The sequence below is a fragment of the Talpa occidentalis genome, unplaced genomic scaffold, assembly GCF_014898055.3.
Source record: "Talpa occidentalis isolate TD23 unplaced genomic scaffold, MPIMG_talOcc4v2.1 talOcc4.3, whole genome shotgun sequence".
In the NCBI taxonomy this organism is placed as follows: domain Eukaryota; kingdom Metazoa; phylum Chordata; class Mammalia; order Eulipotyphla; family Talpidae; genus Talpa; species Talpa occidentalis.
Window position 1 is genome coordinate 69,806,561 of NW_023603184.1, and position 25,844 is coordinate 69,832,404.

The 25,844-nt window shown below is 44.6% G+C and overlaps 2 protein-coding genes across 29 annotated transcripts in view; both read right to left on the reverse strand.

Annotated features, from left to right (window-relative positions):
• The window catches only part of LYPD1 (LY6/PLAUR domain containing 1), a 38,503-nt gene extending 23,853 nt beyond the window's left edge, over positions 1-14,650 (reverse strand). For all 3 annotated transcript variants that reach the window (XR_008553534.1, XR_005127531.1, XM_037523257.1), the window contains exons 1-2: positions 14,582-14,650; positions 13,129-13,266 (exon numbers count right to left, since the gene is read on the reverse strand). Coding sequence is in view for 1 of the 3 variants with exons in the window: in XM_037523257.1 (XP_037379154.1) it covers positions 13,129-13,266; positions 14,582-14,633 (190 nt within the window). In the remaining 2 variants the exon portion in view is untranslated. The remainder of the gene's footprint in view (positions 1-13,128; positions 13,267-14,581) is intronic.
• A 1,667-nt stretch (positions 14,651-16,317) lies between these two features.
• The window catches only part of NCKAP5 (NCK associated protein 5), a 1,249,968-nt gene continuing 1,240,441 nt past the window's right edge, over positions 16,318-25,844 (reverse strand). For 25 of the 26 annotated variants that reach the window (XM_054699647.1, XM_054699644.1, XM_054699660.1 and 22 more), the window contains one exon: positions 16,318-17,802. In XM_054699647.1, coding sequence (XP_054555622.1) covers positions 17,521-17,802 — 282 coding nt within the window. In that variant the 3' untranslated portion in view covers positions 16,318-17,520. The remainder of the gene's footprint in view (positions 17,803-25,844) is intronic. The other variant, XM_037523259.2, reaches the window with a different exon arrangement.

Sequence of the window (25,844 nt, forward strand, 5' to 3'; positions counted from 1 at the left end):
ATATCTTCACACTGACATTTAGACACAACTCTAGTATCTTCACATTTGGGAAACCAAAGTTCTGGAATGTCATACATCTTGAACTCAACTCTTAGGACTTCTAGCCAACCAACTAACTTGGACATCACTTGCTAAGATGCATTTCTTTCCCTTTCTTACATACGACTGTGACTCAGGATAAAGACTCCATCAGTTTATTTTAGGTGAATGACTTGATGATGTTGAGGAGCTGGAACTACCCTTGCTTTTTCCAGAGACCCCAGGAAATCTGTGCTTTAAGGTTTTCCAATTTTGTATCTGGAGGTCTGAAAAGGTAATTTGGCAGATACGACAGTGACCAGCTGGTCACCACCCTGCCTGCATCCTTACAAGTGCTGGCTTACGAGGCAGCAGTCGGGCCAATGAAAAGTAAGCAGATCCACTCCGGGAGACACTGAGATTTTTTTGTTAAAGATTTATTTATTTTTATATAAGAGCTGGGGTATAGGCCAGAGGTGCAGGAGGATGAGAGGATTCACCAGAGATAGAGCAGGGAGCAGAACAGGCAGATGACCGAAATATACTGCTGAGGAGAGCAGTGGGCGCGACAGGAGAGGTCTGTCACGCCTTGTGGGTTTCTCACTGGCCGGCCGGGAATTGAACCCGTGCTGCAGAGACTGTGGACAGCTTCACAGCGCTGCGCTCAACCCGCTGTGCCACCGGGAAGTCCCCGAGACACTGAGATTTTGTTTCATAACAATGAAAACTTGCAGAAAAAAGCTCCTTGACACTATTTCTTCCATTTAATCTGAATACAGCAGCCACCTGTAACCAGGGGGCAACAAGTCTGAGGACAAAAAGCCCATATGCTTGGAAATGTGAACAGGAATGGAGAGAACCTGGGTCTCTGATGATGTCACTGAGTGGTGGAAACAACCCAAGACCACCCGCCTCAGGGCTGTCTTGTTAGAAAACATTAACATCTTTATGGTTTAAGTCTCTCTTACTTGCAGGCAGACACTTTCTTAAGTGATACAGAAAGTGAGGTCTAGGGCAGAGGGAAGAAGTTTGGCAGTAGCAAAGGCTGGTTCATTCTCTCTTGAAGCTACACCCCGTAGTCTAATGAAGGGTGTGCAACCATAGTGCTTCTTTTTGTTTCATTTTATATATTTTTTACATCATTTTTCATTTTTGCACAATGTATGCATTTTCATCTTGGTTATATTCCCCATACAATTCCCACCCTCTTATTTTTACCCTAATCCCTCCTCTCTTCCCCCCACTCCCCGTAGTGTGTCTCTGGTTCATAGTTGCTTGTTGATTTTGATTTTTACTTTATTATAATTACTTTTTCCTGGTCCCTTATTTAGGTTTTCTAAATTCCTGCTATAAGTGAGACCATCCAGTACTTTTCTTTTCTCTTTCTGGCTTATTTTGCTGAGCATGATCCCTTCCAGCTCCATCCATGTTGCTGCAAATGGCATGAGTTCATCTTTCTTGATTGCTGAGTAATATTCCATTGTGTATATGTTCCACATCTTCTTGATCCAGTCATCTATTTTGGGGCATTTGGGTTGTTTCCATAGCTTAGCTATTGTAAATAGTGCTGCTATAAACATAGGGGTGCAGATGCCCTTTTGAATTAATGATTCTGTGTCCTTTGGGTAAATACCTAGGAGTGGAATTGCTGGATCATATGGAAGCTCCATCTTTAGCAGGTTGAGGAATCTCCACACAGCTTTCCACAGATTTCAAACTATACTACAAAGCTGTAATAATTAAAACAGCATGGTATTGGAACAAGAACAGACACACGGACCAATGGAACTGAATAGAAAATCCAGAAATAAACCCACAGATTTACAGTCAACTAATCTTTGACAAAGGAGCAAAGAATATGCACTGAAGCAAAGAAAGTTTGTTCAATAAATGGTGCTGGGAAAACTGGGTTGCTACATGCAAAAGAATGAAGCTTGACTACTCCCTCACACCATGCACAAAAACCAACTCAAAATGGATGAAAGAACTAGACATAAGACCTGAAACCATAAAATATATAGAAGGAAATATAGGCGAAACACTACATAGTGCTTCTTGATGCTGGGGAGCAACTGCAGGCCCAGCTGGCATTTTTGGATGTCAGCTTGAGAATGTCACCCACGTTTTATGACAATAATATTCAACAAGTGGGGCTAGACAAGCAAGTAGTTAGTTTGATTCTTAGAGCCCAGTGAAATCCTGTATGTGGCAAGAATGACAGGGGGAGAGCAGAAATAGTCTCTTTTCCCCGCTTCTGCTTCTGGGTTTATTTGCCCAAAGTAGAGAGTTTAGGAATTCATTTCCTAACTGAAAATCTGCATTGCCTCTGTGATGTGGAACACACCCTTATGTATTTCTAAATTGCATCTCCTGTGTGGGAGAGGCCTGGCGGGGCAGGGCAGAGGTTTGGAAGGGCTGTGTGACTGCAGGGCAGGACATGCTTTCTTCTTATGGGACCCAGGCAGAGGTCCTCCGAGTCACAGAATTTCAAATAACTTAACCCCTAGTTCACAGGATTCTAACAGGTGACCAGTCCCTCAGCTGGCATGACTAACAAGTTAGCTGTGTATTGTAGTGGGCGGGGTGTGTGTGTTTGTTGTTTCTAGAAAACATTACTATTCAAAGCATAGCCCGATCAGCATGAAAGCAAGTTGAGAAATGAGAAAAACTAAATGGGTTACACTTCAGCTTTGTTCTTCAGATGACAACTGTTACTAATAGGTATCACTTGTCTATTTTTATTTTAACTAAAATGCAAAGGATATATTAAACTTATCTTCATTCTGTTTTTCTTCTTAAGGTGGATCTGCTCCTCTTAAGGAGCTCCCTTATATGTGGTTTAATATTTTTTAAATGCTGATAATCTATCATAGCTTGAAATTTGACTTCCTCAACTATTCTCAATCCGGCAAATACTTAGTTGTGTGTGTGCGTGTGAGAGTGAGAGAGCGAGAGAGCGAGAGAGAGAGAGAGAGAGCGAGCTAGCAGGAGACCGGGAGAGAGGGCACAGTGTCCTTTAGGAACCCTTACAGGGAAATGAAAAAACAAAACAAAACAAAACAAAACATGAATGAACTCTAGTGAATGAAGCCGCAATTCAATTCAATTAGAAGATACTCTAAAATAGTGACAGGACCTGGCGCCAGGCAAACCGCTAGCTGCAGAACACTGAACAAAGATGAAATTGTCAGAACAAGCTCTGTCATCTCCTGTCACCACCTATACCAGGAAGGTCAATTCCAGAAATGATTTCCAATAAGGAGCAGGTAAGCACGGCCCCAGGTTTTACAGGGGTTGGATCAGTCTCTCTTCTGGAAGCCCGCTCACGTCACATGTCTACTTCTGACTTGCTTTGTTCTTTCCCTTCCAACAGCCAGTGACAGTTGTTGGGTCTTTCAAAGGAAGGGAGCTAACCCTTTACTGTCCAGGTGCTGGCTTTCGCTCACTTGCTGCCTTTCTCTGTGAGCCTCACAAATTCTCTAAAGAACCTCTCGCTGACTTTGAAGCCAAAACCTCTTTGCTCTCCCAGTTTCGATGTCTTCACTGGGTGGGAAACCAGTCAACAGCGAGCCTTGTGTTATTTCTGATGGGGTTCTCTGAAGTTATCGGAGCCCCAAGTGGCTTGCTAGATTTTGCATAAGCAATAATCTAGTGCATGAAACGCATCATCCAGCATCTCTATTACACCTACTTCTGCAGAGGCTCTTTGAAGGAGTCTCAGTGGAGAACACCGTAAACTGCTGTGCACATTGGTATTCCTGCCGAGTTCAGCGTGCGGGGCCCACAGCAGGCGGCGTGCTGCGCCCGGCACCATCCGCCTCTGGCACTGTCTCCTATCATCCCTCCACTCCGAACAAGTCCAAGAAACAGAAAAACATAAAAAGCTATTGTCCATGTCCAGTGAGAAATGAAATGCACTGGACCAAGTATCACAACTTCCTTAAAATAATACAACACTCCATCACTTTTGCATCTGGATCCCACTTACGGTTTGCAAAGTCATAAAGCTCGAAATCAACGTCTTGAACCATTGCTACTTCACTCTATTTAAATGCATTCTTTTAAAAAAGCAATTTATTGCAAACTCTCAATGGCTTCACCTTAGCTAAGGCATTTAATTCAGTTCATCTCCTGCTTTGTACTGTAGGAGGCAATCAGAAGATTGGAAGCAATTTATTAATAAGAGACTATGTCCTACAGCTCTGACCTGTGAAAACCGTTTCTGAATCACAATGTTGCCACGACCCGAAGCTAAGGAGGGACGTATATCACAATTTGGGGTTTATTTGGTTTATTTTCAGGCTGAATCATCAAAAACTGGATCGAAGCTCCTAAGTTGTAGCTATAGCCTTTTGTGGAGTGCCCAGGGGAAGAAACACTGCCTTCTACCCGTGTTCTCCTCCTCCTAACACAATCATTTCTACCATGATGAAAACCACAAGGCAGCTTAGTCTTTCAGAAGGAAATAACAGAATAGAAATGATAGCTCCCACTAGAAAAGAAACAACTACTTCTGCCTACATAAAGGCTATAGCCAATGACTGAGCTGGGAGACAAAGGCTAGACTTACACGTATTTCCTAAGCACTCATTACAGGTGATCAAATTATGCCAGAATCCCATCACCTTAACCAAAATTTCTCTCCTATACACCTTTCAACCTTGACCCTCAATCCTTCTTAAGAGAGGATAGTGAGTTGACTAAGATGCTTAAACCCTCAGGGAGGAAAAACAAAACCCTCCAATCTATACCAGTCTTTTCATCTATAAAATGATAAATTAAGATCTCTTCAAGCGTTCAGGAGGGCTATAGATTATGGATGAGGCTGGGCAGGATGGGGTCCAGGATAGCCCAGGGGCCTCGGAAGTCTGTGGTTAACAAACTAATTCAATATCCCTTCATGGAAAAGCAAATGAACTTTTTCCTCTACCCCTGTGGGGTCCATTATTATTTCTGATGAGGCACAATTAGTATTGTTTTATTTCAGATTCTGGTTTACTATTTGATTCACAATTTAGTTTATAATTGAGGGAACTCTTCAGTAGCAGTAATGGATGGAAAGCCCAGCATTCGGCACAAATCTGATGTTTGATGAATGTGAATTTCTTTGCCCTACAATTCACTGGAATGATTTTCTCTTGGCAGGGGTTTTTAGTTCAAGGTGGCAAATTGGCTAATTAGCCAATGGAGGTGCAAGGCTGACAACCAAGCCCCACTCCATCCCACTCTATAATTTAGAGCTCTTCCAAACCTGTGCCTCCCTGCTTCTGATCGCAGCGCAAGCAGGAAGAAAGCCTAATCTCAGAATGGGAGGTGAAACCGATGAACCTGAAAGCATTTTTCTAAGTCAACGCAGTCACTCACAAAAAGCCACGTTCTGTACAATCCATTTTTATGAAATGTCCAGTATAGGCAAATCCAAAGAGACAGAAAGTAGATTAGCACTTTCTAGATCAGCGATTGCTAACAGGCACTGGATTTCTTTTTAGGGTAATAAAAATGCCCTGGAATTAGAGTGTATTCACAACTCTATGACTTTACTAAAAAAGCAAACTATTGAATTGCACACTTTAAAGGGTGAATTTTACGGAATGTAAGTGACGCAAATAATATTGTCATTAAAATGCAAAAAAAAAAAAAGCATTATAAATAGAAAAATGGCATACCAGGGGTTGAAAAATACCCTGGGGAACAGAAAGTATCTGATTTTGAGTACCGTCAGCTCTGTGGTCTTGAGCCAATTGTTGAACCTCAGACTCACCAATTTTCAGGTAAGGATATTAGCTCACTATGAACCTTCTATGCTGATTATAAGGAGTCTACCGTAGGAGTTAAAGGTTAAATTCAAGGACTGCCTTAATCTGAGAATTGTCGAGTGTATGTGCAAAGTAAGTGAGAGGGAGACTTGTGGGCAGGCAGGGGCAGTGGGTGAAGCACCTCCTGTGAGCTGTCCAGCAGGTTTCCATTTTTAGGATTGATTCTGTATGATGGTTATTTTGATAGTATTTCTGTCTTGCTGGATCACACAACAAAACTGTTTCCACTTTTTATAGGGAAGGAAATTAAGCCCCTGGGACATTAAGTAACCTCTTCAAAATTACCAGGCATGGGAGGCCTGGAACATTCGAGTTCTCTCCCCTAATGAAGGCGAATACCCTTTCTATTTGACAACTGAAAAATGAGTTGAGGTGTTGAGTCTTTCAGCAGAGTGTGCTAAAAATCTGTGCCAGCTTTGGGCATTAGCATCTGCCAATTATTCCAGAAGTATGAGAGAAAAAGCGAGAGCAAGGAAGGAAGAAAAAAGAAATGGGGGAGAAGGGAGGAACCAGAGAGAGAACAAGAGGGGGGGCGGGGGAAGAGGGGAGCTGTGCATTCTGGTCTTTTTGTTTCAGGAATATGTAAGGGAAGCAGATTTCCTTTTCCAAGTTCAAAGAAAACGATGTGTTTTGTTTTCATTCTTCGTTTCATTTTTCTCTTGCGAAAAAAAAACCCAACTAGCTTTGAAGCCTCTCTGTTTAAACTCATTAGGAAAACCATCAATGACAGAAGCTTTCATGAAATCGTACTGGGAGGAATTAGCGTGATGGGAGAGCCAGATCAATCTGCAAACGTTTCATCTATGGAGATGGAGGTCAGTATTGGTTGCTTGTTCAGCTCAAAGTTAACATAAACAAACGCTTCACTTACAGGAGAGCTGAAGGGACTAAAGACATTTGATATTCACCCTCCAAATACTTCCTCAGAGGCCTGCTTTGCCTGCCACTTGAAAGAGATGGATGCTGCTCAAGAATCAAGGGAACACACTGATGGGCAACAAGTCTTGCCCTGAAGAGAAAGGCATTCTTTTAGTGTCCTGCCGAAAGGAGGTAGTGATAGTGACATTTATTGCAAAGAATCTTTGCTTGTGTGATTCATAACTTGATTGAAGTTGACCCAGAAATCTTTCTAGCAGGGCTGGTGTTAATGTATGAGGATAACTTTCCTGACATCTGAATATTTTTAATTTTAGAGTTTTTAATTCATTGACGTCTCCTCAGCAAAGTTAAACTGTGGTAATTTTTAGATTTTTTTGGTTTATTTTACTTTATTCTTGGCCATCTGATTGATTCCAAATGGATTCCAGAATGAGAAAGAACTGAAATGGGATGTCAAAAATGGAGATAAGAGGGGAAGACTGGCAGGGGAAAAGATAAGGGGCACACAAGGAACCCCGGAAGATCAACAAATTGAGTATCACTGGTAATCCTAACAAATCTGTTCTGAAAAAAAAATGTTAGAAAGTGTCTTTGTGCCTACAATATAATATATATTAAGTGATTTATGATCTGAGTATTTGCAAGGAGGACTTACTATTTTCTGTTTTTCGTATAAAGATTATATATGCATATGCAAATATAAACTGGCAAAAACATAAAAACACACATGTGTGTGCATATGTGCATCCAGGTTTAAAGAAACTAAGCTAGAATACTGATTCGCAGAACTTGCCCTTCAACCTGCCAAGCCTATCTACCCTGAGGATGCACTAGAGTCTATTATTTTAAATCTTGGTGAAATTAAGCAGAGCAGAGACTTGAGAAAACATAGGCCACAGTTAGCTTTCTTTTTTCCGTCTACTAAGAGTGGGTGACTGATTATTACAGGGACATCAAATCCTCTCTTGCTATCCCTTATTTAGTTCACAAGAAAACAAGGCATAAAATTAACCTATCCAAGGCACAGAGCCTTCCCTGCCCAACTTAATGAGCAACTAACTAATCTAAAAGGAAAACAGCCATTTTTTGAACATCCACAATATAGATGCACCATGGCATATAAATCAGTAACTCTCGTATTGCAAAGCAGACAAATAGATTAATGCATGTTGCAAAGGATGGGTGAAGAGATCGATTAGGTTACTGATTCAGACCATGAACTTTCTTTCAATATACTGCATTTAACTTTTAAATAAGGTTTAGGAGAACCTGTAACATTTTGCTCACTGACAGAGCTATATTTTACTAAGGGCAGGAATTGGCTAGTCTATAAAAATTAAATTATGCCCCTTTCACTGTATCTAGTCAAGAGGAAAAACTCTAATTACAAGATTGCCTTGTCAAACAAATGCAAATTCACATTCTTTATATTCTGGTTTAAAAATTCATATGGGGGGAGGAATCTTTTCTGAAATGAAAATCAATATTTGAAATATTTTGCAGAGTGCAATGATAAGGGCAAACGAAATGTCACTATCAAGGGTGCTGGTAAGTAGAGGCCAACTCATTAAGCAGAGAGCTCATGAGAACAAGTCATTCCTTATGCAAACATTTAAATATCAATTAGTAAGGACAATGAAAGGAGCAGAACCAAATCTTCCCTTCCCATGTGCTCTCTTACTCCAGAAATGACCAAGGGGATAAAGAGCAGCAGGAAAAATCATCTCAGCATCTAATAGGAATGCCACTTTGGGGAATAGTAAAGGTTCATTTTAAATGTACTTCCAAACTGAAAATTACATGTACCTGCCTCAAAAATTCTTAACAGCTGAGTTGCAGACTTAATCCAGGTAGGGCTAACTGAAGGCCTGGGCAGACTGCATTCTGGTATTTTTTGGAAAGAGAATGTCTTTCGTTACTGTTTAATATCAAACTTGCTTGGTTCATTAAAACCAGTCTGTTGAAAACCCTGGTTTGTCTCTACCCATGAAAAATGCCAGTGCACACAGCACTCAAACTTTAAAACACCTAGTGATTGGTTTTCTTTCTTTCTATATCCACTTTGTGGCCTCACCATTCCACCAGCTCACTAAGCCTGTTAGATGAATTTGGCAGCCATGAAAATTGTCCAAGTCCTTAACACTGCCTGGATTATCTTTTCAGGCAAACCTAGGGGCACCTTTATTATTTTTTTTTTAGATTTATTTATTATTTATACAGGCACTGGGTACAGTCAGAAGCGTGGGAGGGTGAGAGAATTCACCAGAGCCAGAGCCGGGAGCAGAGCAGGCAGAAGGACCGAAGTACACTGCTGAGGGGAGCAGCAGGCAGCAGGAGAGGTCTGCGTGCCATGTGGGACGGTGGCCTGGGAGCAGCCGGGGATGGAACCAGTACTGCAGAGGCTGTGGGCAGCTTCGCAACCCAGCATTCAACTGCTGCGCCACCGGGGAGGCCAGGCACCTTTATTATAAGAGGTGCTGGCACAAGAAGCAGATGCCTCTTAGTAACAGCTGGCTGGTGGACCTGCACCAGAGAGCTAACTTTCCTGGTGTTTATTTTTCTCTACAACACAAAAAGTTGGTCCAGATCAGCAGTTCTCAACTCAGGACACCCCAGAGTCAGTTGGGGGGCTAATAAAAGACTATGGCTAGGTAAGCTACAGATTGACTGAACTGGCTTCTCAGCAGGCAGGGGGATGAGGGATATAGGGAGGCAGCTATGAATTTGAACAAAATTCCAGGAAGATTCCCAGGTGCACCTGTGTAGGCTAAGTGACTTGGTCAGGCTTTTACACTGTGGCCTCTGACTATCACCTTGATTGTGCTAAAGCAGGAGGGGCACGTGGGTGCGAGGCACACGTGCCTGATTGTGGACACCTGGAGTATGATGTGGGCGTGCACAAGTGGGCACACCTGGGCCTGGAGGCCAAGGCAGTAAGGGAGGCGTCAAAGGACAGCTGTGGCAGAGAACGGCTATGAGGGGACATGTGACTAGAGAGGCAGGGCCACGAGAGCCAACAGAGTAAAGATTCACTGCCCTGACTGCTCTGCACATGGTTGCTGGCACTACTACCTGTAACTAGAAGTCACTGGTCCAATTGTTAGGGGGAAAGGATGTCCTGAGCTAATTCCATACAGGCTGTGTGGACTCCACCCCCACTCCAGACCAAAGCCATCAGGACATTGGGAAAGACAAATACCATCACCACCAAAGGGAAGGTGGTTGGGACCTGAGGGTGGGGTTAAGCAGCCAGGTTTGGTATAAAAGCAGACACACGGGCTTTGGGGGGGGGGGGTGTTTCCCTTTTTTGGCTCTCCGCCAGCTCGCAGCACCCGGCCAGTCTCGGAGTGCCTTTGGGTTTCCAGGTTGTCGGATCGGGTAGGATGCTGTAGGGTAAAGAAAATATCAGGCTTTTCTGCCCTTCCGCCATCAGGATAGATGATGGATCCTTGTCCTGAATGCATGCCTGATGGCGGGCACCTGGAGTAGGGTGTGGGCATAGGTAGATGGGATTCAGCTGAGCTAAGACTGTGCTTTTAAGGGCGGCGTCACGGGGATGCCAGCAGCAGCAGTAGAAGCCGAAGCCGAGAAGCAGCAGAACGAACGCTAGAGAGCCCAGATAGAGTGAAGACTTGCCAGGCCTCCCAGCCCCCCAGCCAGCACCCCTGCCTGCCATATGCCTGGTGAACCCCAAATAAAAAACCTGCAAAACTACTGAGGACTCTGACTCCTCCTTTACCCGGTCTGCATGGGATCAGAAAACCTGCACTGTGCCCAGTCCTGACCCTACAGACGCATTAAAGACTTTATTTCCCTATTTTCTCCCTGAGTTGTACATTTCCTCATTTCCCTTTCCCTTGTAAATAAACCTTTTATTAACCTTTTGTGTGTGCCTGTAGTGGAGTATTAATAAGTCCCTTCTAAGCACGCGGGTGAGGACCCACAGCCAGGCAACCCGTTTTATATTGGGGCTGCTCCATAACACTTTCAGGTTTAAGGCACTAAGATTCTCAGAACAATGTTATTGACCAAACAAAAAGAGTCTGGCTTTGATTTCTAATAGTGTCACTTAACAGGCACGGCTTACTTTCTCCAGAGTGGAGAAGTTGAGCCTATGATAGAATTAAATGCTGGTGACCTGTGGTCCAGGGAAACAAGGATGTGAAAAGAGGACTAGCAGTTTTATGAGATGCTCCACCTAAAATGCTGAGGAAAGACCCTGAAGGGCAGGGTATAGGAAAACAGTCAGCGCTTGTTACTGTGATGATTGAACTCCACTGTGGTCACTTAACAATCAGTTTTAGATTGGCTTTCCAGCTCCACCACCAAGAGCAGGGTTCATAGTCACTTAAATTTATTGGTTTATAACAATTGCATGGAGATGAAAATGGAAATGCTTGCTAGTATCAGCCTCCCTCAGTGTGATGCAGGAAGGTGCATCCAGATGATTTCTGTTGACTTTTGGCTCAGAATAACCTGTCCCCATGTGCGCAAACTTTATTCCTTCTCCCTCCCACTGGTTTTTCCTTTGAGTTCACTATTTGTCAAGCTTCACAACCGACATTCCACACTTTGGAATGGGGAACCTGGTTTGTAGATAAGGGGGCCACCTTGACCATGTAACTTCAGGCCTGGTGCACTCAGTGCTCAAGGTACCTGTAGACCAGACAGCCATCCTAATACCATCCTAATACTCTGCCTTTTTACAGTGAGGCTTGGAGGCGAGAATGAAGATGAAAAATAGTGCTTTGAAAATGGAATGTGTGGTATTCATAATTAATATTTTTAATGAAAGAAATATCCCTCAGAATAAAGGATGCTTTTTATGCCATATATTTTCTCTCCTTGTCTTAACCACATCCCAGGTTCTAAATCATGATACCCAGGTAAGGAACGGCCTGGAGGATTTGAAAGAAGTTCATAATGTGTCCACAGTACATTCCCATTTTTTTTGTGGCTCTAAACTACTACCTAAAAGAAAGCTACAAATATTTGAAAGTAACAATAAAGTGTTCAGAGTGATTCTGACTAAAATCACAGCAGTTCATCAGGGACAAGTTGGAAATACAAGTATAAAAGAAACAATTTGTCAGAATCACACATATCAACCTTGATTAAAAAAAAATCATCACCAGCTTTTGTTTTGTCTTGCCTTTGTATTGTTTGTAAAAGCCCATATGACAAACCAATGGATGCTACTTTTTCTGGGACAAGATAGTCTTGAACCTGGAAAGTGTCAGATTTTCCAAAAGAATGAGTTTAGTGGAAAGAATCCACTTCAAGGATGATAATGTCCTACAAGGAACAACCTTTAAAACTACACATATACATCACAGCACAGGGACTAGCTATCCGCTTCCCCAAATACTATATGGTTAGCAACAAGCATTTCCAGGCCCCTTTCTGAGAAGCAACTAGTTTCCCAAGGTGCTGGCCTGAAAATTAGGCCTTGGATTAATTTGCCACTCCCCAGGCTGCTGATTAAAGCAATCACTTCTAATCCCTTCACCTGGTTCTACAAAGGGAGATGCTCACAGCCAAGAGGCGCAGGGATTTGTTTTATTTAGTATCATTCCCTATGTGATGCTCTTGTCCATATTTTCACTATCCTTACTTAAATGGCCAAGTCTCTGTTTAACAGGTTTCACCTCAGAATTGAAGCTCTAGCTCTACCAATTTCCCCAAAGTTCTGTTAAAGGGGAGTTTTGGCACCTCCCAGGGGACTCTAAATTTGGTAAGACTATCTGTGGGGGAGGGAACACTGGGGAGTTCCACCTAAGTGAGGAGATTCTGGTCAGCTGGAGGGAGCAAGGTTTGCTCTCACAACACCCTGGTCTTCCCTTGCATAAAATCCAGACCCTAGCTCCTCAGCCAGCTGGCAGCTAGTTCCCTGTGGGTCAGGGAACTAGATTGCTTTGAAAGATCTTGGCCATTTGTACCTGGAATCTGATGCATTAGATTGAAAATTAAATAAAGATCCTGTAGTGTTTGTCAAAGAAATACGACGTGGCTCTATGACAAAGCACATTTTTCAAGCTCTGACCTCTGGGAACTTCAACTAGCTTCATATTTCAGGCTGACATTGCTCACAGGCTAGTGTCTAGCTGCCCGGAGTTGCTTATCTGTATATCTCCCAGTGTCCTCCTCAGTTTTTAGCAGAGGGAAGTGAGGGAAGGAAATATACAGAGAGCCACTGATTTAAATGCAGGGCTCCTCCCAAGTCCCTTGGGAAGACACCCTGATAATTAACTCTAATGAAATTAAAATAGCTGCGAACGCTTCATTTTCCCAGCCCTGTATAAGTAAATCTGCAATAACCAGTGCATGTGCTTTTAAATCAAAACCAGTCCTTTTCCCTATAATTTAGGGGTCTCCTCACTCCCGTTCAAGGGAGGAAGAAGCTGCCGGCCCTTACCTGCGCTTTGCTCCATCACTTCTTTCTGACACATGTCTTGAACATTCACCGTGCAGTTGACTATAAACTCCGGGGAGGAGCAGTCGTTGTTCAGCTGGAATTCTTCACACTGGTAACACTGGATCTGCAGCGCAAAGCCTGCGGACAGATGCAACCGGCGTCAGACTCAGCCCTCACAGAAACTACCCCGGGGACCACCACCGTCCCGCACGCAGCCAGTCACTGCGGCGGCGCTGGGAAGCTCCATAATCTGCGCTCCAGGGTTTCCACTAGGGCGCAAGTGGCGGGAGCCGGCAGGGGGCGGATGACGGCCAAGGATCCTGTCTGATGAAGTGGAATTCCACCTGCGACCCCGGGACCCCAGGTCCAGAAACAAAGCGTCCGCCCAACACCCCACCTAGGCTTTCCCCACCGAAGCTGAGAGCAGGAGGGCGGTCTACAGCCCCCAGAGCAAAGCAGCTCCAGGCACAGGCATCAGCTCCAGCCTACGCCAAAGAATGTGCTTCATTGCTAATAAGTTACAAATTACTTAATTACTATCTGGCACCATTCGCGACTGCATTCACGCCTTTTAAAATGTATTTATATGTTGAAGTCAGCATTCCTGTGCTGTGGCTCCGAGGCTCCCGAGTGACCACCCGGGAGGCAGCGCCAGACGCCAGGTCTTGCTGCGCCCAAAGTCCCCAGACCGTTTCCGAGCGGCGTCTGCGGCAGCCGGGGTGGCCGCGGCGAGCGGGAACCGGCGTGTGCACGCGCGACACCGCACCCCGCTCCTCCAGGCTTTCGGGGCGGCCATCTGGCTAGGGTCCCGGTCGGGGTCCCAGCTCCGTAGAATTCTGCCGGCAGCGGGTCGGCGTGCGGAGAGGAGGTAGACGCCTTTGCATTTCTCACCGCTGCAGCCTGGCTGCTCCGCTCCGACCGGCCAGTGCTGTTCAACCCTAGTGCCCGCAGCTCTCGGGCTCTATAGCGGGTCCCCGCGCGCCCCACTCCCAGCACATCACCGGTCGCGTCGCGAGCGCAGCACCCCAGCCCCGGCGCGCCCCGGCCACAGGCGGCCCAACGCGCCCCGGCTCACCTGTCGGCGGCGCCACTCACACGGGCTGCCAGAAACGCCTGGCAACTTGGAGGGGTTCCGGGGCTGTTGCCCCTTCTCCCTCGCCGAAAAGCCTGTACCATTCAGAGCCTTTCTTTCCCCCCAAGCTAGTTTCTTTTCCCGACCCTGCAGCCTAAGCAACTGCACCCCGAATCCCGCAACCCCGCCGCTCCCAGCTCCCCTGCAGCGCGGGACTTGGAGACTTCGCCGCCGAGCGCCGGGGGCAGCCTCCCCTCCGCCGGACTCCCGCCCCGCACCCCCTGAGCAGCGCGGCCCCGAGGCGGGTGCCCAGGACCCCAAAGGGCGGGCGGCGAGAAGGGGTGCGCACGTCTAGCGGGTGCGCCGCCTTCGCCAGCTTACCTTGAAGTAAGAACAATCCGCAGAAAGTTGCCGCGATGCCGAGGACCCACATCCTCCCGGAGCCGCGGGGCCGAGCGGGCAGGAGCCTCAGAGGCCGCGTGCGCGGCGGGGACCGGCCGGGCCGCGGCGGCTGTGGCTGCCGAGGCTGCTGGGGCCCGCGCCGCCGCCGCCAAGAGGAGCCGCAGGTGCCTCCCGCGGCGCCCGCATCGCCCGCGCCCGGCCGCTGGTCGCCGCTCCTCCCGCTCGCGCCGCCGGGCCGCGCGCGGCGTCTCCAAGGAACTACTGAAGGCACCACCGGCGATTCCGGGCACCCAAAAAAGTCTCGCTCTCCCCACCTCCCACTTCAGGCACCACGTGACGGCTGCCGAGTTGGGGTGGGGGTGGCGGGCGGGGGAGGCCGGGACCGTCTTCCCAGGTCCCCACCCCCTTCCCGCGGCCCCGCGCTCGCGCCTCCGCACGTCCCCGGGACCGGCCGCCGGGCGCCAGGGAGCGCGTAGTCCCGAGGGCCGGCGGGCGGCGAGGCGGGCGCAGCAGGTGCCGGGGTCGGCCGGGTGCTGATCGCCCGCACCTGTTCAGAGCGCGGCCCGACTGCGTGCCCCGCGGGTTCTCCGCACGCAGGGGCGCGCCGGCACCCTAGCCGCCAAGCCCCGTCCCCCACCTGAGCCGAGTGCCCCGAGCGGCTGGAGGGGGCGGGACGCGCTCCAGCGCACCCGCAAAGTTGCACAGCATTGGCGCCCGAGGGTGTGCGGGCAGCCTCGCCGCCCTCCGAGGAGCCCTCGGTCGTTACGGTCCGGGCTGCAGCTGCGGCGGGGCGCGCGGGCGCGCGGCGGGGCCCCTGCCTGACTGGCGCGCGCCCCGGGCCGCCCTCCTGCCGTGTGCCCGCGCGCCCCGGTCCCTACCTCAGGGAAGGGCCGCCACGGGGACCACCGTCTCCAGCTCCACAAGAAAGCAAATGGGGGTGAAAGAAGTTGTTCTTTAACCTCTTCCCGCAAAATGTCGGCAGCTTCTTCTTGCTCTGGTCCAACTCAAGGGTTGTTAGTAGGTCGTGCCGCGGCCTCGCCTGCGCGCCATCCCGGCGCAGGACTCCGTGGCTGGCCGCGACCCCACTCCCCTCCACGCCGCCCGTCTTGGCCAGGCAGCTCACCTGGAGTACTCCCGGGACTTCAGGCGCCAACTGCGCCTCCCTCCCCAAGGAGCCTTGCAGCAGGTGGTTGGGGAGGCCGCTTTCCCGCCTGGCATCATGGCCTCCATCCCGCACGCACCCACTTCTGCGCCCCCCAGCCCCTAGGGAACATCCATTTTTGTGGAAATAGCGTCATATACTTTGCCCCCTACTCCTCGGGCCACCTCTTGGAGGAAGCTCTCTAATATTTGCACGCTAGTCATTTATTTCCCAATCCTGCCAGCAGAGCAGGTCTGGAAATGGGCTTAAATGACTTTCTTGTAATTCCTCAGCAGAGATGCTTTCCTCTCTGCCTCCAGCTCCTTCTCTCCCTTTGCTCCCCTCTTCCTTTCATTTCTAGTTGGTTAAGCCCTCTGGAGACTGAAATCTTTGACCATTACTTGCTTGTCTGCAGACCCTGATCTTAAGGTTGGCTGAATTACTATCTCTGGAGCAAAAGGCACCACTTTATTTATTCCTTCGGAATTCATCTTTGGAGCGTGTGTGAGATTCAAGTAACTGAGGTCGAAGTTCTTTAAGCAGAACAAGTTCTTTAAGTTTTCAGAGGGTGCAATTGTGATATGACATTTATTCAGAAATGACACAAAAGAATTTTTAAAAGTCTGAAAGACAGTGATACTTTACATTATTTTCACTTAAGATAACAAAATTCAATTATAACAAATTGCACGAATCAACCAAATAACACTGGTCATACAATACTCTTTAAAGAAACAAATGTGTACTAAAGTAACCATAGAGATCCTAAAAATATTTCTATTATGCCTAGTTTACAAGCTCCTGTACAAAAGCAATTATAAATAGTTCACGTCTAGAAAAAATACACATTACCTTTAAAATAGAATTTATCCTTACATATAAACATTTTATAGGCAAAAACGATATTAAAAAGAATTTTTCATAGCACCAACCATTTTATTTTTTAAAAAGTGAACATTGCAAATAGAAATTTGCTTTCATTTCTAGATTGCTCAGATTTTAATAACAAGAGCAGGAAGATAAGAATCAACAAATACTGTTGAGAATTATAGAGAAGCACTAAGTAAAAGAGGATATAAGAGCATATTTGGGGAGAACCCAGCTATTGAAAATAGAATTAGGTCACTTCTGATCCCTTCCATCAGTATTACACTCCAGTAGAAGGAGAATTACACTTATCGCAGAACCCAAATCTCTGGCAACAAATCTGAAATTGCAGTAGAATGAAAATTTACATCAAACTGAGATTGTGAGATGGAGATTACAATGAGCCCTCTGGTTTATGGGCAGGTCCTGTTTTAAGTTTCCAGAGTGGACCCACAAACAAACAATTTGAGAACTAGAACTATGAACTAAACAAAAACTTTAGTTGGAATTAAAAAATATATATATTATCAACTTCTAAGACTTAGTACATCATTTCAAGAGCATGGCACTGATTCAATTTATTGCTGTCTTTTTTTTTTTTTTTGCTACAAATATAATTTCCTGTCCAAAAAATTTACAACTTCTGTACAAGTATTCAAAAAAAAAAGTGCAAAATTAAGACTTCTGTATCGTGGGCCTGTTTACTTTTAATCCTCATGAAACACAACAAATGGGAGGCTTTCTTTATTGCCCTGTCAGAGAAGCAAGTTCCAGAGCTGCTTGCTGTGAATCTGACAGGGTAGGCTCTCTGGTGTTGCAATAGATCACAGCTGTCATCTGCACCTCCCCTCTCCCTACCCCTGTTTCCTAAGTGCTGCATTTCAGCTCACTAAGGGAAAAAAAAAGTACTTTATACATCATTTGAACCCTGACTTGCACAGGAAGAGAAGCTATCATATAAAGAGTCACTCAAAGATTCCAAATTGTCCACCCCATGCCTATCTGAGCTACTCAAAGATGCCTCTTCATTTTTCTCTTTTTCTTCCTTTTGTCCTTCAACCTTGTTCAAAGAGTTCTTCTCTTTTTCTAATAAAATCACTGTATTGCTGTTATATTTATTGAATGACTCCAGGGAAATTTTAGATAATCTATTCTCAGGATCTTCTTTTGTTTCTTCAACTTGTTTCAATTTCTGCAATAAAAAGGGGAAAATATTAGAGACATATTTCTTTGGAAAATCAAGTTATTCTTTCCAATATTCAATTATTGTCTGTGTAAAGTGCCAGTTAAATGGATAGCGAGAACCTACAAGTCTTTAACAATCTTCTAGTATAATTAAATGTAATAATAAAGACAATTTTAGAGATAAATCAAGACTTGAATCATTTTACTGAGATAAATAAGTCCCAATTTGCAAACCGGTTAAGTGCCACTTAATTTCATTTTAAATGGCTCCATTTGAAATTTGTTCAGGTAGAATGCCTTATTTTTCTTGATCAAAGATTCCTTTCTTGCTTTACCAAGTATTATTAGTTGTCTTGTTTCTAACTATGGCTAGGGATTTCATTTCTGTCAGAAGTTACAGTGATATATACATATATATACACACACACACACATATATATATACAGTTATACAGATTTAAAAGGACAAACAACCTCTTAAGTTGCCATTAAGTATATGTTTTAACTTTTCAGCGGCATTGTCATGTTTGTATTTTGTCTCTTTACAACTCGTAAGACATTTGAAAAATATCTCCAGATCAGTATAGATTCTATAGGTCCAAGGGCTTAAAAATCATAGCAATGAATCTTTAGCAGGCTCTCCCAGGAAGTTCTAGGAACCCCAATTTAAACAGGGATATGTATCAGATGTTGCTGGTACTCTCCAGGATATTATATTATAAAATATCCTGCAGGATATTATAAAATATCCTGCAACTATATTATAAAATATCCTGCAACTCAATAATTATTGGAGATAAAACCTTAAACATGAATATGTCCAATAGGTCAAGTGGCTTGTAGTGTCTGAGAGGAGAAGAGAGAGGCCGACATGGCTGTTAAACAAAATGAAAGGAGGTGTCAAAGTGTAGGGTCCAGAAGACCAGAGGGCAGGTTTTCTGGGATCCAGCAGACCAGGTAAAGGAGGAGTCAGAGTCCCCAGTAGTTTCTGCAGGTCTTTTATTGGGGTTTACCCGGTACAGGGCAGGCAGAGGTGCTGGGGGGCCGGGAGGCTGGCCCGTGACAGCCACAGAGCCAGCAAGTCTTCACTCTATCTGGGCTCTCCGGCCTTCTCTGCTTCTCTCTCGGCTTCTGCTGCTTCTTTCTCGGCTTCTCTTTTAGCTTTTGCTGGCGTCCCCGTGACGCCGCCCTTAAAAGCCCCGTCTCTGCCCAGGTGAATCCCATCTACCTAGGCCCACACCCTACTCCAGGTGCCCGCCATCAGGCATGCAATCAGGACCGCAAGGATCCATCATCTATCCTGATGGCGGGAGGGCAGAAAAGCCTGATACTTTTTCCTTACCCTACACAAAGCCACGAAAACAGTTCTCTTTCAGGCAAAACTTCCATCCAAACACAAGGAAGAAGCAAGGATGGTGTTTTGCAACCATCCCAGGCCGGGTAAGTTCACCATGGGTTCTAACAGTTTGAAGAATTTTGGAGCCCTTAGCATCATTTTCACAAGTTTTAATGGTAAGCAGGGGAAACAAGCCAGCAGGGAAAGCAACAAGAGGTCCCTGCAAATCTCCATATGGTCCTTACTTTGGGCTTTCTCTGGCGTTCTCTCTTGATCTCCTCCTCTGGTAGCTGTTTCACTGTAGCTGTCTCTGAGTAATGCCGCCCTTCTAGCCCTGACCTCTAGGCTCAGGTCTGCACACTTGCACGTGTCCCACACTGACGCTCCCTCCACATTAACAAAATCAAGGCTGCCCGTGACAGCCACAAGCTGATGGTGCAAAGGCCTGATCAACTTCATTTTCCCTACAGAGGGATTAGAGATGATCATAGCAACCATTATTATTAAACAGCCATCAGGTAAAAGACACTGAGTACATTTTATCTATACGCTGTTTCAAAAACCTACAAGTTGCATATCCCCATTTTAAAGAGGAAGAAAACCAGAAACCAGTTGAGTGAGTGTCCAAGGTCTGTCAGTAAGTGATAGGGCCAGGACTGTCCAGCTGCCTCCTATTCTCTTATGTGATAAAGGACAAGACGTCTGTATTTTTGCGTTCACTCTTCCACCCAGATATTCCGCTTAAATAGCCACCCCCACTTAATCAATGGATGCAGAAAGGTGCATTAGGGGAATTGGGCTTTGAGGGGGTTTGGAGGAGAGCAGACAGAAAAAAGCCTATCAAGTCTTACACACTAAACAGTTAAAAGAGAAAAGAAAAAAGTATGAAAGTGATTGGCTTAAGTGTCCCAAGAGGAGAATGAGACAGTTTCTAGCTATGGGAAGTAGGGTAATTCTGGGAGGATATTTGAAAATCATCCTTGAAGTGGTGCTTATTTCATTATACTATTAACATACAGGAACATTACTCACAGAGCTAATTTTCGATCTCAAAGGGCAACCGTGAAACCAGAGGGCAGCTGAGGAAGAGATTCCTAGTTGATTACGAAAAGTGGCTTCATAATTTGGAACAAAGACTCTTCAGGCTGTGCCAATTTTTAGGCATACTTATTGTTCCTTATTATACAGTCAAATATTAAGATTATATAGAGTAGGAAATACTTTGAAATACCAAATGTGCGTAAATAAAAGGCATTTGATGCAATTTCCTCCTCACCAGAGTATCTCCTTTTTCCTTCATTCAGGAATTGCGAGCACTCTCATTACCTATTTCTAGTCAATGTGGATCGCAAATTGATTCAACAAACACTTATTAGAGATGCAGATGGAAGGCTTTGGTGCTGAGAATACACAACTAAAGGAAATTATGCCCTGTCATGGGGATCTGAGGCCCAGGAAGCAGACAGACCTGAGTCTGACCTTCAGCTTTGCCTTGTCACTGCCTGTGTAAGTGTGAGCGCGCATCCTGTCTCCCATGGGCGAAATGGTAATAAGATGCACCTTCACTTCAGGAGCAGTGTAAGTACTAGAGACAGAGCATCTTAAGGCCCTGACACAGTGTAATATGTGTTCAATAAATGATACAATAACTAAGTGAAAGTAAGATAGGATTCTTGTTCTAGAACAGTGATTCTCAACCTGTTCTCCAGATCATCATGTGGGACCTGGTTAGACATGCATATTCTTGAACCCCACCAAGACTGAGTATATCAGAAACTCTGAGGCTAAGGCAATGTTTTTAACAAGCCCATCAGGTGATTCTGGTATCTAAGAATCACTAGTCTAGAAGAATATGTAGTCTTTGGGGGAACATAAACAATGTGAAAAGTATAATTTGGTGTACTAAGGTAGAGATGAAGAAAGTTATTTACCATTAAAATACACACTGTTTATGCCTGTAGGTTTCATGGTGGGAGGTTTATTTTCTTCAATTAATTATAAAAAATAAAGACCTATACAGGACAGGGAAGTGGTAGAAATAAAGGAATGGTACATTTTAAGAAAAATCACACCACCTTCTCAGTCTCTGTTTTTTTTTCTGCTATCTGTAGACCAAAGATTGTATTTAGCTAATAATTTTATTCGTTTTAAAATGAGAGCTTATATTTATAAAAACTATAAATTCAAACGTATTTATGATTCTGCTTTGTTTACTCTTTTCTTTAAAGACTATTGATCTATTCAGATGCAGCAATTCAAGTAGTAATTAGCTATTAATTTATTAGCACAAGTTGAAAATATAAACCACTAGCATATAGTGGCCTTTTGGTACAATAACAGACAACTAATCACATATTAATTAATGCCTTGGAAAAAATTAATTTGTAATAATAAAGAAAATAAGACACGATAAAGACTTCAATATTAAATTAAACATGGAATGTTTAAATTTGTTGTATTTTTTTAAAGATTTATTTATTTATTTATACAAGCACTGGGTACAGTCAGAAGCATGGGAGGGTGAGAGAATTCACCAGAGCCAGAGTGGGGAACAGAACAGACAGACTGACGAAATATACTGCTGAGGGGAGCAGCGGGCGGCAGGAGAGGTCGGTTGCACCATGTGGGACCCTCGCAGGCGGCCAGGGATCAAACCGGTGCTGCAGAGGCTGCGGGGAGCTTTGCAGTCCAGCGCTCAACCACTGCGCCATCAGGGGAGGCCCTAAATTTGTGTTATTTTTGAGCATTGCTATGCTAAATATGTTATTGAAGATTACAGAACGATGTTTTATAAAAATCATTGTAAACAGATTTTACTTTGACAACTAAAATTTCTGGATAACCTTGTGTAGGGTAAGTAAAGTGTCAGGCTTTTCTGCCCTCCTGCCATCAGGATTGATGATGGATCCCTGCAGTCCTGAATGCATGCCTGATGGCGGGCACCTGGAGTAGGATGTGGGCATACATAGGTGGGTACACCTGGGCTGAGAGACTGGGCTTATAAGGGCGGTGTCACAGGTATGCCAGGAGAGTGAACAGAACGGAGACCAGAAGGAGATCAAGCAGAGAGGCAGAGGCCCCGAGAGAAGGCCAGAGAGCCCAGAGGGAGTGAAGACTTGCTGGGGGCTGAGAGGCCTGTCAGCCTTCCGGCCCCCATGCACCCCTGCCTGCTGTGTACCTGGTAAACTCAATAAAAGCCTGAAAAAGGCACTGAGAACTCCAGGACTTCTCCTTCACCAGTCAGCTCCAATCATAGAGATCCTGCTCTGTGCCCATCCTGCCCCTACACTTTAAGGCATCTGTAGCATGTCAGACTAAGCGAATTTTCCTTTTATTTTCAAATAAAAGGAGGTGTGCACAAAAGTATTTCTTGACTGTAAGAACAACATCAGAACAAGAATGACCATGAGGATGAACGGGCATTCAGCTTCCAAGCTGAAAGGTGATAGGGAGTAGTGGGGACTATGGTGAGTTTAAGAGTGTGTTTCTAATCTATGCCTTGATCTAGCTTATTGCTACTATGTGGAAATGGGGGTCCAGAGCCTTTGATTTTTAAAGGGGAGGTCATTAAATATCAAACAACATATGCTTATATTTAAAATCCTCTGATTTTAATTATTTATAAATATTAAAGAAAATACAACAGAACCTCCCACCAAGTATGTCAAATCACAGTCTTTGCATTGTTTGAATTTCTAAGCTACAGATCATGTTTTATATTTACTTTTCTATCCTCCTCACCACTTCATCCCCCTCCCCCTACCAGCTTCTCTTAAAGACCTACCCCAGTGCTAAATCATAAGTAGATTTGCTAGGGGGAAAGGATGTCCTGAGCAAACTCCATACAGGCTTTGTGGACTCCACCCCACTCCGTCAAGACACTGGGAACTACAATCCCATGATCACCAAAGGGAAGGTTGCGAGGACCCGAGGGTGGAGTTAAGCAACTAGGTTCTCTGTTTGAGTATTTATTTATTTATTTATTTATTTAGAGGCATGTTTTATTTATTTATTTATTTATTTATTTATACATGAGCTGGGTACAGTCAGAAGAGCAGGAGGGTGAGAGAATTCACCAGAGCCAGAGTGGGGAGCAGAGCAGGCAGAAGGACCGAAGTACACTGCTGAGGGGAGCAGCGGGCGGCAGGAGAGGTCTGCGTGCCATGTGGGACCCTCCTCCGGTGGCTGGGGAGCCAGGGATCGAACCGGCGCCGCAGAGGCCGGGGGCAGCTTCGCAACCCAGCGGTCAACCGCTGCGCCACCGGGGAGGCCCCTGTTTGAGTATTTAACCAGCCCTTGGCCTTGGCCGCTATCTTGGTCACACTGTGCGCTCGGTTTTTCACCAGCTCGGTGGGTCATTGGGAGTCCAGGTCAGCGGAACGGGTAGGATGCATTTATGAACTTATCTCCCTCTTTTTCTCCCTGAGTTATTCATTTCCCCATTCTCCCTTCCCTTGTAAATAAACCTTTTATCAACCTTTTGTGTGTGTCTGCAGTTTAGCATTAAGTCCCCTGTAAGCGCGAGGGTGAGGACCCACAGTCAGGCAACCCATTTTATATCGGGGTTGCTCTGTAACAGATTCTCATTTAGGGCCTGGGGATGGAGTCACCTTATTCTAGCATCAGCAGTCTCAATTGTTGGCTTGGGTTTCTCCAGTGGTCCTGACAGCTAAGAATAAAACACGAAAGTAGCTTATTTTTTTGCTTTCTATTGGAAGCACACTGAACCCAGCCTCAAAACTCTCTTGACAGAACTCAGGCATTTTTAAAATTTTGAAGTCATATAACATTTAAGTGTAAAATATAAAGAGGATTGAGGTCAAACAGTTATGTAATAATGATATATATGTTGAATGATAACAAAATAATGCACATTAGTTTGCAGCAACTGTATGTGAAGGTGCTTTGCAAACAAATTGTGGCAATAACAGTTAGCATTTAATTGAGTGTCTCTTCTATGCAGACATTCTGCTAAACACATTGCATTGCATGGATTATTTGTTATCATATTCACATCAGTTCTCTGGGGTAAGGGTAATTAGTATCTCCATTTCTAGTCAATTAAAGTTGAAGAAGTTTAAGGTCAGGTAGTAGTACATGGTGGAGGCTGGATTTGGATCCAGGCATTCTATCTAAGGAGCCCAAGCTCTTATCTTCTACCCTGGAAAAGAACGCACATTATCAGCTGATACTGTCTTTAAGGGAGCACCTGAAATAAGATTTCCAGAACTCTAATAATATTATTAATAATAAAAAACCCAGTAAAGGTTAGTGTTTGATGAAGACTGTGTAGGTGCCATAAAATATCTTCATTTCCTTCATATATTATGTTTCATCAGAATTATGATAAAATTAAATACTACGTTTGCCACCTATAGATGGCAACAGTTGTACAGTTCACTTTCTGGTGGGGCTATTTATTGTACTCGGGAATGAGAGTAGGGCTAAACAGAGCAGGCTAGAATAGATTTGCAAGTTTAAAATAAGTAGCTTTGCATAGTTTTAAAATATTTTTCCTGTTTTTCATGTAACCATGGCGTTATTAATGATAATTCAAGCAAGAAGTAGTGACATTCTCCAGAAAGTCCTTGAAAACTATACCTTAACTAATTTAATTCTTTGTTGTCAATCAAACCAATCTACTCTGTGATTGGCTTTGTGTGAATATTTGTGTAATCTCGATTCTCAGGATAAGTTTCATAGAATGATTCTGAATGGTGAACAGAATTATGATGTTCCATAAGAAAGAGGGAGGGCTTTCCAAGAATTGGCCATTTAATCTGACCCTAGTGCATCAATTGTCCATCCTATACCTACTTCAGTTCCAGCACTTGCACAGTCTATCTCTTTCCCTTTAAAATTCTGTAATGGGGGGCCTCCCTGGTGGCGCAAGGGGTTAAGCATCAGCACTATGAAGCTATCTGCAGCCACTGCAGCACAAGTTTGATCCCCGGCCAGGGAGGTGACCCACATGACTCAGCAGGCCTCTCCTGACTTGCCCACTGCTCCCCTCAGCAGTGTATTTCAGTCAGTCTGCCAATTCTGTTCCCCACTCTGTCTCTGGTGAATCCTTTAATCCCCCGCACCTCTGGTATGCATAAATAAATCTTTAAAAAATAAAATTCTGTAATGTAAAGAATCACTCTAAAAACAGAAACGGAGGTGTGCCTATCTCAAGGGGTTCTAAGAACCTCAACTAGCTCAGTACCTGGTCTATAAATAATAAATAGTTTTTCATTTGCAAAGAGCTTACCCATCTGTGATCTCACTTTGCTATTACATCAGCATGGAAGGTGAGAGAGGCTGGTGCCAGTTGCACTTTACTCGGGGATATTTGTGGAATTTGTGGTTCACAGAAATTGAAATTCAGGCGAAATTAAACCTGGAAACTTGGTCTTCCTGGTTTTCAACACAGAAATACATAGCACTTTTTCTCCAGTCAATAACAATCATGGAGTAGATTTCTTTAGAATACTATCCTGGGCACTAGGAAAGATAAAATAGAAGATGATATGGGCCCATGGTACATGGAAAACATGGGGAGAATACATAAGGTGATGCAGAAAAACTCAAGTGATAAACCAGGAAAAAAAATACGCCTGCTGATATCAGCTTCAGAGAGTATCTGTTACACACGTACAGCTAGAAACTCCTGCCAGTAGTCAGGGAGAAACAAGTAGCAGTCATGATGAAGGATTCTCTTTTATTAGTTCA